We start from the raw sequence: 11692 nt of genomic DNA on the forward strand, positions 1-11692 counted from the left end.
CCAAATACTGGAGTGGAAGTAGGGATCAACCTAGGAGCTTGGGGTTGTTCTCCATCACCCCATCTTTGGAGTCCCTGACAGTACCTGAGGCCTTCCCAGCACAGTCAGCAAACGAGTGCTGGAGTAACTGGTGGAGCTGTGGGTTGTGGGGAGTTGCCCAAAACCTGTCCTGTGCTGTGCCTGATCCGTGGCTCCTGAGCTGCAGGTGGCTCCTGGGACTGGCTGGCTCTGCGGACCGAGCTTGCTAACAGATGGTGGAGTTTGCTGTTTGTTGCTGTCTGAAACCAGCTGCTCCAGTTTTGATGGAGGATCAGTCACGGTGGAGCTGGGATAATACTGAGGTGTTTCCATGCTTTCAAGTAGCATCATGAATTGCAGTGGCCTGCCTGGTACCCGCAGGCTTTTGTCGTGTTCTGGTGCTTTGGCAGGATGGATATTACTGTGTGTGGGACTGGAAATGCTCTTGTCCTTAAAGGTTTGCTGCCTTAATAGGCAGACAGCTCACACTGCCCTAATAAATAATCTGATCCCCAGAATAAAATGTCCTGTAGCTAAGAAAAAACAACGTGGTGCTTTCTGGCCCAGGCAGAGCTGGTGCCACATGACACGGGTCCTGTCCTAATAGTTGGCATTTGGTCTATCCCAGCAGGCAGTAACCCCAGAGGCACCTTGTGTGAGGTGGCCTGGGTCAGTAGGTGACTTCCCGTGGCTGTGCATTGTGCCTGACCACGTCAGAGCCCTTTCTTCAGCGCTGCTGCCCACCCTGCCGCGGGTCTCGGGGCTGTTACAGCCGCTCTTTTTGTCGCTGCACTTTTTGAGGCTTTGTTTTACCTGCAGGATGGGAGGAATCCCGGCAGTGAATGGCAAAGGAGAGCGACTCCTGCTGCATGTAGGAATAATAGATATCCTTCAGTCGTACAGGTAGGTAACTGCGTTGTCTGTCCTGTAAGTGTGCTAAGATCTATTTTAATGCTGAAGGAAAGCAGGAGGATTTTCCTCTGCTGAAGAGTTTGCTGATGAGTAGGCAAGGCTGCCTAAAGCCGTCTGCCGATGCACGTCGGGGGCTGTGGATTTTTGTCCTGTCCTTACAACACCTGGTGACACGGAGCCATTCTTCTAAGATATAATGAGTTGCTCATAAAGAAGTTTCCCATCTCTGTGCCTAGGATGGGGAGCATATCTCCGGGGATGGGAGGCGATTTTCTGCTCCTCCTTTGCTGTCGGGTTCCCAGGCAGTCCTGACCTGACTGCAGAGATGGCGGTGTGCTCAGCCAGCCTCTCTTGGCTGGAGGAAGGCTACGCTCTGGATGAAGGAGGAATTGTTAGCAGCTCAGTGATCTCTCCTGTGTGGGACAGGAAGAGTACACGCCTGAATCTGTCTCTTTCTTTTTCTCTCCACTTCTCGCCTGGAATTAGGTTCATCAAGAAGCTCGAACATACCTGGAAGGCCCTTGTCCATGACGGGGTGAGTGCCTGCACAGAGGCAGGAGTAGTCCAGGCCTCGCCAGGATTCGTTTGTGCTAGTTGGTGCCGATTACTTTGCTATTTATAGCGCCTGAACTGGCACAGTTGAAGCTGATGAAAGGAATAGTTCTTGCCTCTTATGCCTCCACAGCGGTGTAGTGCCACTTATTCCCAAGCAGGTTTTCTTGCTCACTCCACCTCCTCGCATGTTTAGCTGTCGTGCTACCAGCTTTCCTCCTCTGCTCCCATCTGGCATTTTCCTCCTCCCCAGGATACCAGGAGCTGCACGCACAAGGCACGTGCCTTCGTGTCTGTGTTGAGGAGCCCTGGGTTTGCTCTCGTTGGTGATTGACTGGGTTTCCACTTCAGTAAGCTATCTATTCATAAATCTCTTTCAGAGTTTCCCTGCTGTCTTGTCCCCTGCAGCAGCCAGGTGCATGTTTACGAAAGAGCAACCTTGGATATGGAAACTATTTTTCAGCATTGCACACCCTCGCTTCCCTGAAATAACAAGGCAAAGGAAATGTGTAGATGCCAAGTTGTGGCAGCACAGTCAAACATCAGAAGCAGAGACAGCTTCGGGTTTACTATTTTAAACAAAAAGTGCAAAACGTCTGAAATTGTCTGGAGACCCTTGGCTGAATTTTCATGCCCCTGTTGTATGCAAAGGTATCCAGGTGTGCTTTGAATGTCAGCCAGCAAAGCCAGAAGAAGTTTCATGTGTGTAGTCAGGGCAATATTTGAAGAATCCAGGAAGTCTACAAAGGAATAAAATCACCAAAATCCAAGATAAAATTACAGCAAGAATATAATCAAATGCAATCAAGTCAAAGCAGTGCTTCAGGCTTATTTTTAGCGTTAATCAGATCATTTCAGTTAAGCCTTTCCATTTTAAGGCTCTATCAGTGCTAAATGTTGGAATAAAAAAAGTCTGCATTGGCTGTTACAGCCATGCTGCCTTGAGGGATAATTTTAAAATTAAACAATTGCGTCTTGCCTTTGTAGGACACGGTGTCAGTACACAGACCCAGCTTTTATGCAGAGAGATTCTTCAAATTCATGACCAACACGGTGTTTCGAAAGAATTCCTGTAAGTACCTAGTCCAAGAGCTGTTGCCCTTGTGATGCGAGGCAAGCCTTATCTCAGTCTTGCTGCTTCAGTCTGCACGGAGAGTTTCTGGGCTGGAGTCTGAGCAGGCTTCTCCACTGTAATGTAGAGCAAAGCTGGGGAACTGCAAAGCCCTCAGGTTGTCACAGCTTGCTTTGATCTGCTCAGACTCCCACCCAGGAGCTCTCCCTGCAGCCTGCCTCAGGCTCAGCCCTTTGGAGATGGCACTCGCAGAGCACGTGGGGCGGGGGGCGACGGAGGGCAGAGGCCTCTCCCTGTGAAGGGGGAAGTGCCTTTGCCATGACAGTAGTTGGTGGTGATAATTTCATCTTCTCCTTTGCTCTTCTCATCCAGCTCTGAAGTCCTCTCCCTCAAAGAAAGGGCGTAGTGCCTTGCTAGCTGTCAAGACAGTTGGTCCAACAGCTGCATTTTCAGCTAGCCAGCTTCCCTCGGAAAAGGACGAAACCCAGTACGACCTTCGTGCGGCCAGGAGTTACCCCACACTTGACGATGAAGGTAATGGTCTCGTTTGGGGGCTGATGGCTGCGTGATTACCCTCTCTTTCCTAGCAGTTCCTGAAGATCCTCCCCTGTTCTCATCAAGTTCCCCACCGTGCACGGACCACGTGTCTTCCTTGATGGATAGCACTTGATTGCGTGGCTTGCTGGGCTTTGCAGGTGCTAAACTTGACCAGGACAGGGGAGAAGGTAAGAGTATATTGTTTTGTCACAGCAGCAGCGGTGAGTTGATTGGGGAAGCAACGCCTCTGCAGCAAAGAAGACCGAATCCTTTCTCTGCAGCACTGCATGGTTCTGCAGTAAACATGGTCGCTTGCATCCCTGCTGCAAGGCATCCACTGCCAACTGGCACCAGCAGTTATAGCCCAAAAGCGATCAGAAAGTTGAATTTTCCACCTGGAAAAAAGAAAAAGGGAGGGAGATGGGGGACAGGGAACTGCAGGACTCCGAGGACAGTGTTTGGACAGTTAAAAGAGGCAAGATCTTGCCACTGAAAAAAAACGACGAGTGGCCTGGTGCTGGGCTGCCTCTTCATCACTTCCATCTGGGCTGGATTTACAGATGAGTGGTGAAGGACAGGCTCCTCGAGTGCATAGGTGTTAGATTTCTACCCTGCAAAGCACCGAGCACTCGATTCATCTCTTAATTCACTTGGATATTTATCTATGGCGATCCAAGCCTTTAATCCAGCTTTTGTTACCAGTGAGATCTCTTCACTGGCATTGTTTCCTGTAACATCTGTCTGTCGTGCTGGAAACGGTGCTTACTGGCTCTCTCTAGAGGATGCCTTGGGAGAAGCTGTTCAGTTCATGAACCCAACTAAACTTGCCTGTTTGTGGTTTTAAGTGACCAGTCCCAGTGAGGGTGTGCAAGTTGATGGTGGAACAGCCTTACACAGGGCTGGTGTAGGCAAGGTGTTGGGGTTGGACCTACTCATCTTTTTTCTTCCTGCATCTCTCCTGCCCTGCACGCCGGGCCAGCAGGCAGGCCAGACCTGCTACCCTGCACACCTCCTTCCTTTGAAGAAGCTACCACGGCCTCCATAGCCACGACGCTGTCTTCAACATCTCTTTCTGTTCCTGAGCGATCCCCTTCGGAGACCTCTGAGCAGCCCAGGTACAGGTGAGGACAGCACTCATCCCCTGCTCCCACTGGAGCCAAGCGGCTGCCGTTCCTCTTCGCGCTGCAGATCTCAGCAGGTTGCCCTATGCTCTGGAATGCTAATGACCGATTTTAATTAAATCTCTCCTGGGAGCAAGCAGACTCAGCTTTGATGGGATTAATTATTGCTGCGAGAAGTGTCAGCTATTAAGTAGAACATCTCCCTCATGGGGTGGGAAGTTAGATTTGGGGGCAGTTAGGATTTCTGTCTTAAATCACTCCTCAAACTCTGCTGTTCTGTTTCTTTCTGCAGGAGGCGCACACACTCCTCAGGGCAGGATGGCAGGTGAGAAGTGTCCCATGTCTTGTGCTGCTGCACGGAGACCTTGCATTTGTCCCTCTGCCAAGGTCTCTTGGAGAGCTGGATGTGAATCTTGGCAGCCCCAGGATTTTGTCATGGCCCTCTGCAGGATGATGAGCTGCTTCCTGCAATCAAGTGATCCCCATTTCTTACACAGAATTTTCCTTACAAGCAGGTCTCTCGGGGCTTTGCAAGGAATCTTAAATATTACCCTGTTATTTGATGGGAAAGGCAACAACTGAGTTGTCCAAATTTACCCAACCAACCAGCACCAGACTCAAGAAGGTCACTTATGTCCCCCTCTGGCTACACAAGCCTTAACAGCAGGAACGTTCCCCCTCTGTGCCTCTGCCTGGGTGCAGTGGGGGTGAATGTGGGAAGGGGCTTGGGCTCTGTGAGGCGCTGAGCACCCCTCGTCCCCAGAGAAGCAGCTTCCCGTGTTTTCAGAAACTCAGGTACTTTGAGGGCTTTTTCCCCTCCTGTGGTGGTAGGTGGCTCAGAGCCAAGGGCAAGGCAGGACAAAAGTCCCCTGCTGCATAGGGATGTCTGGATTTAGAGGCTCATGGTGTATAATTATCTTGCATATTTTTGCACCAGTAAAAATGACCCCGTTGCCTGTGTCAGCGGGATCTGCATGAGGAGCCTGTGTTTGCTGCTGACTCTGCCCAAGCTTTCCGGACGTCTTGTGAGTGTGGTAGGCGCAGACTTTGGAATGCGCATCAGAGACTCGGTGTTGGGATCTGCCGTGGCCAGAGGAGCTGCTGGACAGGCTCCTGTCCACTGTCCCTGCAGTCAGTGTTTGGTGCTTCAGAGGAAGGCAAGGACTTTGGAAGATGAGGGTTTGCACCATCTTACAGACCTCTCCCCTCGTTCCTGGCTTTTTAGTGATTTGCTGAGCTTCAGACCACATACGCTGTGGGAAAAAAAAAATCCCTTTCTGTGGTATTTCTTAACGAAAATACCTCTGGATGCTGCATGTTGCTGAATCTCAGTAAATTCCTGACACTGGAGGGCAAGGACCTACTTGCTGTTGATTTGCAGAGCCTGTTGAAGTGTCAGGGACCTGCAAAGCACCTCACCTCCTGCAGAATCCGTTGTCTGAAATGGCTGAAAATTGGAGACAAACGCGGGCACAGGTGGTGGGACCCATTTGGCAAAATGCAGTGACTTCACCTGAGTTCTTCCAGACCCCTTGGTACCTAATGGGGGGAGTTGCTGTAGGATGTGACTGCTCACCAGAAATAGGTCAGGTGAATTGAAGTGACTGTCCCTGGCCCGTACAGGGAGCTTAGTGTCTCGATCAGAAGTAGATCTGTCTGTCACAGATTTGCCACAGCTACAACCACCCCACACAAGTGTGGCCACCTTTGCTGGTTTTTTGCTTAGTTTCTCCATTTCTGGTGCTGGTGTCTCAGCGTGCCCTTTCTAGGGGAGCAGGGACCTGTGTATTTGTAGAGCACTCTGCGATCCCCTGGTGAAAGCCAGTGCAAGAGCAAAGTTATTAAAGCGTGACTTTTACATTCCTGAGATGAAATGAAAAAGACTTTATCCAATTTGCTCAAGAACGTGTCACACCTCTGATTATTCTAATCTGCTGGGGAATTCCCTCTGGGGTTCTGAGATCCACCTCTTCGAGGAAGAGGAGCAAGTTTTCCAGCACCGAGCTGGATGGGAGTGCCGCCTGCTGGCTCCAGCTCCCAGCCAGCCATGGCACAGAGCGGGATGAACCCAGAGCTCGTCCCTTCCCTGAGCCTGTGCCCTCGGCTTGGCAAGCACCTGCTCCTCCTTCCCATGAGGACGGTGGAGGCAGCCCCGCCAGCACAAGCAATTACTTTAAGAGCGTGAGGGGTGAAATGGAAGACGGTCACAAACAGCTCCTGAGTGTGTGGATAAATCTGATATCGACCCTGGAGGGCGCTTGAGCAGCTTTGGTGCGCTGAGAGTCACGGAAGAGGCTGGAGGCTTTGGCCCTTGTGCAGTTGGTAGACAATGCCAGGCTAACTCTAGACCCAGGTTTTCCTTGGAGGCCAATTCTCCTCTTTCCTCCCGTGCTCCATTTGATGCTGCCCATCTTTTCTGCGGCACCGGCTAGTTAATCCCTTCCTCCTTGTCCTCTTTTCCCACCTCATTAGTCTTGAGCACTGCAGTCTGACAGGACTGGCTCTTTTGCCTGGGAGTTTTGGTTACCCAGATCCTCAATCCTGGGAGGTCTGACGACTCCCTCTGAGCCAAAATCAACAGCTCAATCTGCACCAGGAGCTTGGTGCTGCGACTGGCTGGCAGCAGGCAGCGTCACGCTGGGGCAGACCGGCACAGCTCGCTCCTGTGGGAGGCTGCGGCACGAGAGGCTGGGCTGACTTGGGACTGACTGAGGCTGACCTAAAATTGAGGACTTGTACGTAACTAGTGCCCAGCTGAGCCAGTGGGCCTGTCTGTCTTCGGTTTCCAGGTCACACGAGGAGGTGCGGGTTGAGGAGGAGCTTCAGCAGATCAGCGTCGAGCTGGAGCCCAAGTGTGACGTTGAGATCGTCGCTCCCGAAGAAGATGACAAAGAGTGAGTGTTGCAGAGCATTGGGCAGCTTTGCGGAGCCCTACCCGGTGTCATTTGGTCTGTGGCCACTCGTGCTGGAGGCTGACTTGGTGGGGCACCGGCTTCCCTGGAGCGATGGGTGCTCCCCCAGGCAGTTCAGTGAAGCTGAGCACTGTTACTTCTGACCTGACCTGATCTTTCTGGATGTGACAGTGGCGCATCTTCAGCTCCTCTGTGATAAATCATACAGTCTTGCTTGCTCCTTTTCTGATTGCAGTGACCAGACTCTGTCATTTCTTCTCCCCTCCAGAGAGGCGGCTTCTTCAGCCTGTGCCATTGTAACATCCACAGCTACCATCGAGGTGGAGACAGCCAGCCAGGCCTCCGAACCAGCCAGCCAGGCCTCGGATGAAGATGACGTGCCAGTCACAGACATATACTTTGTAAGATACATTCTCCGCCTGCCCTGTTAGTGGATGTGATGGGAAAGGCTGGACAAGGCTGGACCAGCCTCGATTTCAGGCAGTCGGGTGCAGGGCAGTGTCTGCCCCGTGCCATCTCCGTGTTGGGCACCGAGAGATCTTAACTCTGGATGGGTTTTTGAATGCAGGGAACTGGATTAACCGTTTGAGAACTCAAAGCAGCATCTAGCGGGGCTCAAACGGGTGGCAGTGCTGCTGTGGGTGTAGCTGTAGGTGTGCTGCTCTACTTCCAAGTGCTGAAGGGCTTATCTAGGCCAGCGTGTTCACTCCCGGGAGAAGCCAAGGTGAACGTAGGTGCAACAGAGAGGTTCTTCCTTCCCTCAGCCAGAGAGCCCGGCTGCTTCCTTGGACACAAACGAGCAGCAGTGGCGTAGAGCCAGAAGGGAGGTGGTTGCAGTGGGGCTGACCTCGGGCTCTGGTGAACTCTGGCTTTTCCTTTCCCTGCAGGCAGATGCATTAGGTGATGCAGTGGAAATCTAGTGCCGAGACAGGGAGTAAGTGAGGTGTTTGCTGGTTGGCAGCAGAGTGCTGTGGAGCCTGGCGCTGTGTTCCTCAGGCAGCTCTCGCGATGTCTGAGCAGCTTCTGCAGACCCGAGGAAAGTTTTTAGCAACGTGTACCTGCCCTGTGGATTCCCAGAGCAGAGCTGAGGGTCTGACCCATGAAAGCCTGGCCAGTGGGAACTTCTCGTTAAGGGAGGTGCCCAGCTCCCTGCTCCAGCTCGTTGCTGTCGGTCATACGGCGATGGAGATGAGCTGAGCCCTTGTGATGAGCTCCTTCAGGCTACCCTAAAAATGGCAACGTTTGCCTTTCCCTGTGCTGGCGTGACTCTGCTGCAGAGCTGCTCACTCGTTGCCAAGTCATTCTGAGGCTCGTGGGAGCTGTGGAAGGAGTCAGCTCCATTTTAAAAGCTTGTCTGTTTGGGTTTTTGTGCATGCTGTTCAAAATGCAAACAGCTCCCTCTAACACTGGCTGCTCTTTCTTTGCCTGTGGATGGCAGCTGTGCGCAAGCTGCCTGCAGATACTGCCTGCTCCACTGGCAAGTGTCTTCTAGCAAGGGTCAGCTCCTCTTCCTCCCTGTCCCTGGGCATATGGACTCCCCGCAACTTGAGGGGCACCCCTCTGTATGGAGGAAGCCATCTGTGTGCAGTGTGCGCTCACAGAGAGCGTGACTGACTGCTCATCAGCATTTCATACCTCATCTGAGTCCTTGAGTTTTGCATTAACTGTGTGTCGTGTGCTGTGGAGTGTTTGTCACTGTTGGGATGAAGGGAAAAGCTGATTTGGGTTCCCACGGGCGCTCTCCTTGGAAAACCGCTTGAGCTGGAGCTCGAGTGAGGCTGCACCAGAGGACAGCGGGGCTTGGAGCACAGCTGCTTTCTCGCAGGGGTGCTCCAGGGGCAGTGGTCGGCGAAGGGATGCTGTGTGCGGAGGATGACTGGTCAAGTCGCAGGGGACTGTGATCTGATCTCTGGAAGTCTGCTTCTGAGCGGAGAGCGCTTTATCCTCCTGTTCACCCACAGGGGAATAAAAGCGCAGAGACTCTGGCAGGGCATGGGCACCGCTCTTCCCACGCACGGCTTGCCTGCCTGCTGATCCGTTCAGGCCTGGAGTTGCCCAACCCCTTGGTTTTTTGCTTTCTCTTTCATCCTCTCTTTCACATCATCCTTTTTTTTTTTTTTCCTCTGTTTCCTTTCTCACTTCACTTGCTCTGGGGCCATCCAGTTCACAGATGGGAGGTACTGGATTTACTCTCCCCGCCAGCGCAGACTCCGAACCACCTCGCTTTCCTCTGGGATTGTAAGTGAACATGCTAGCGCGTAGGGGAGCAGAGCTGCAGCTTTGAAACACTGGGGCCAGCCCTCCCTTTCCCTTGGATGCTGTGGCTCTGTACTGTGTGGCCATTAGGAGCCAGCCCAGCAGAAAGCAGGGAAGCATATCGAAATCACCCAAATGGATCTCCCTGTAGGATCTTGCGGAAACACGTGCCCTGCCCCGCTTTGGACAAACTTGCAAGTACCAGACCTGGCCAGAGAGGCACGTGGGTCTTTGTAGGTAATGTTCAGCTCAACTCCCTCGGCCCAGGAAGCCAGGTGGGGTTCCAAAGAGACCAGTAAGATGTTTTGAAGCTGCTAAAAATCCAGTTGCAAATATAACCTTTTAGGCTCGTGTCTTTCTGGTGGCTGGGTTGGTGAGCAGCTCATAAAGCCAAGTGAGTTACGAGCTGCTGCTGGGTTAGGGGTGGTTTCTGCTGTCCAGCCCTTCTCAGCATGACCGGCGTGCTCCCTCCTCACTGCAGGTTTTCTGTAAGTGGTGAGAGTTTTCCTTTCTAAAAGATGCAGGGAGGCAGTTGAGCATTTAGGGGCTGGATCCAGACCTCGGACTGCTCTGGGTTTAGTATTTCCATTCTCAGGCTTCGGGAGAGCTGATGTCCTCAGAGGGTAGCGGCAGTGCTGCCGGAACCTCGGCACAAGCATTCGTACAGCGTGGCCCTCCCAGTGCCTGCCTTTTTGCTACCAGGCAGGGAAGCAGTGGGCAGGGTGCATGGGGAAGCAGGGACAGTAACGTGCTCCTGGCCTTGGCTGATGGCATGAGGAAAGTGCTGCACCTACGTGAGCAAACGGGCCACCCCCTCCTGCCCCCTCAGCTTTTGGCTGCCCCAGCACCGGGAGGGTTAATACCAAGCACCGGATGCCCCTTTATCTCCTGGCTGGGTTTCCAGCTCCCTGCATGCGTCTGAGCTCCTCCAAGGCTCTGAAAGAGGCTGGAGCATGCGGTTGAGTCAGGATGGGTGAAAAACAGGATGTGGGGCAGGCTTGATGCAGCGTTGAGCCTTCCAGCACGTCTGGCAGAGCCCTGTAAGAAGCTCCAGGCGAGGGTTTCTCTCCCCTCCTTCCTCCCAGTGGTCTCTGGTAGCTGCAATTATTGGTGGGGTTCAGCATGTGGAGCCCAGTGCTTCAAAGCTCCTCTGGCTTCTTGTAGTTTCTGGTGCATTGTAGACTGTTACACTTGGTTCCCGAGCTGGGACACCCCCCCCCCAGGCTTCTTCCAAGTACCCAGTTCCATTTCTCTTCCTTTGCAAAGCCCAGGCTGAGTCAAAGGGGGCAGTTTCCTCTCTCTGGAAGCATCTCTGGAGCCAAAATTGCCCATTTGCAGTGCAAGTGGGTCCCCCCTGGCAACACTGGAAGCAGACACCAGCCCTTGAACCTGCCTGGGCTTCTCGGTGCTGTCGGCAGCAGAAGTGCTTTTTGTCACACCGGTGCCCAGTGCTGCGATAACCGGCTCCCACGACGCACATCCCCTTCCCCCTCATGCTTTCCACGATCCAGTTGTGTTTTGCCTCTCTTGTCGTACTTGTTCCCATCACCCCACTGTCTCAAAGACTCACAGCGATCGTTGTTTCCTCTCTGTGACCACCATCCACCACGGTCTAACCTGCCCATCTGCTGCCTTGCTTGGCCTGCAGGGAAGGGGGAAGGCACAGCAAAACCAGGTCAGGTTTCACTGCAAAGCCCCTCCTGAACAGCAGAGATGCCAGCTTGTAGCATGCCCAAGGCTCAGGACACGGGAGGTTGAGAGCTGGGAGTGGGTAGCAGAAACAGAGAGCTCTGTCACCGTCCTTAGGTCAGTCACTTCCCATGTCTCTCGGTTTCTCTGGAGCCGGGATGATGCTATGGCAGGGAGCTGAGGTTTCCCTGGCACCTCAAAAGCTCTCAAAGTCTGTCCCTGCAAGAGGAGAGGTGGTGCCATTCCCACTGCAGCTGGAGCAGGGTCCAGTGTCAGCTGCTGGCAGGCTGTCCCACTTCCCAGCTGGTAGGGAGCGGGTATGTACTGAGGATGAGGAAGGCTCCTCTGCTGAGAGCTGGCACCAAGCTCAGTTCTCTCCCTCCAGGTGGAGAGCTGTTCTTACTGTATTGTTTCCTGCTCTTTTTATTTTCTCCTTTTATTTTTTCCTCTTCTCTCCTTTGCTCCCTGCTCTGCTGCTGCTCTCCTTGCACTCTCCCCACCGTCTCTGGCCACTCTGGCAGCCGACAGACGAGAGGAGTTGGGTTTACTCCCCGCTCCACTATAGCGCTCAGCTCCACTCTGTCTCCGATGAGGAGAGCGATACAGTAAGTGTACAAGAAAGA

At 53.0% G+C, this 11692-nt stretch overlaps 1 protein-coding gene across 1 annotated transcript in view; it reads left to right on the plus strand.

Moving 5' to 3' along the window:
• Window positions 1-11692, plus strand: part of PIP5K1C (phosphatidylinositol-4-phosphate 5-kinase type 1 gamma) — a 47887-nt gene that overhangs the window by 35360 nt on the left and 835 nt on the right. The window contains exons 10-19 of the mRNA XM_086477732.1: window positions 838-921; window positions 1417-1465; window positions 2470-2554; window positions 2927-3088; window positions 3250-3279; window positions 4071-4212; window positions 4505-4537; window positions 7002-7106; window positions 7393-7525; window positions 11591-11674. Of these exons, the coding sequence (XP_086333858.1) occupies window positions 838-921; window positions 1417-1465; window positions 2470-2554; window positions 2927-3088; window positions 3250-3279; window positions 4071-4212; window positions 4505-4537; window positions 7002-7106; window positions 7393-7525; window positions 11591-11674 (907 nt within the window). The remainder of the gene's footprint in view (window positions 1-837; window positions 922-1416; window positions 1466-2469; window positions 2555-2926; window positions 3089-3249; window positions 3280-4070; window positions 4213-4504; window positions 4538-7001; window positions 7107-7392; window positions 7526-11590; window positions 11675-11692) is intronic.

Source organism: Leptosomus discolor, chromosome 24 (assembly GCF_034619465.1).
Source record: "Leptosomus discolor isolate bLepDis1 chromosome 24, bLepDis1.hap2, whole genome shotgun sequence".
Taxonomy (NCBI): Eukaryota; Metazoa; Chordata; class Aves; order Leptosomiformes; family Leptosomidae; genus Leptosomus; species Leptosomus discolor.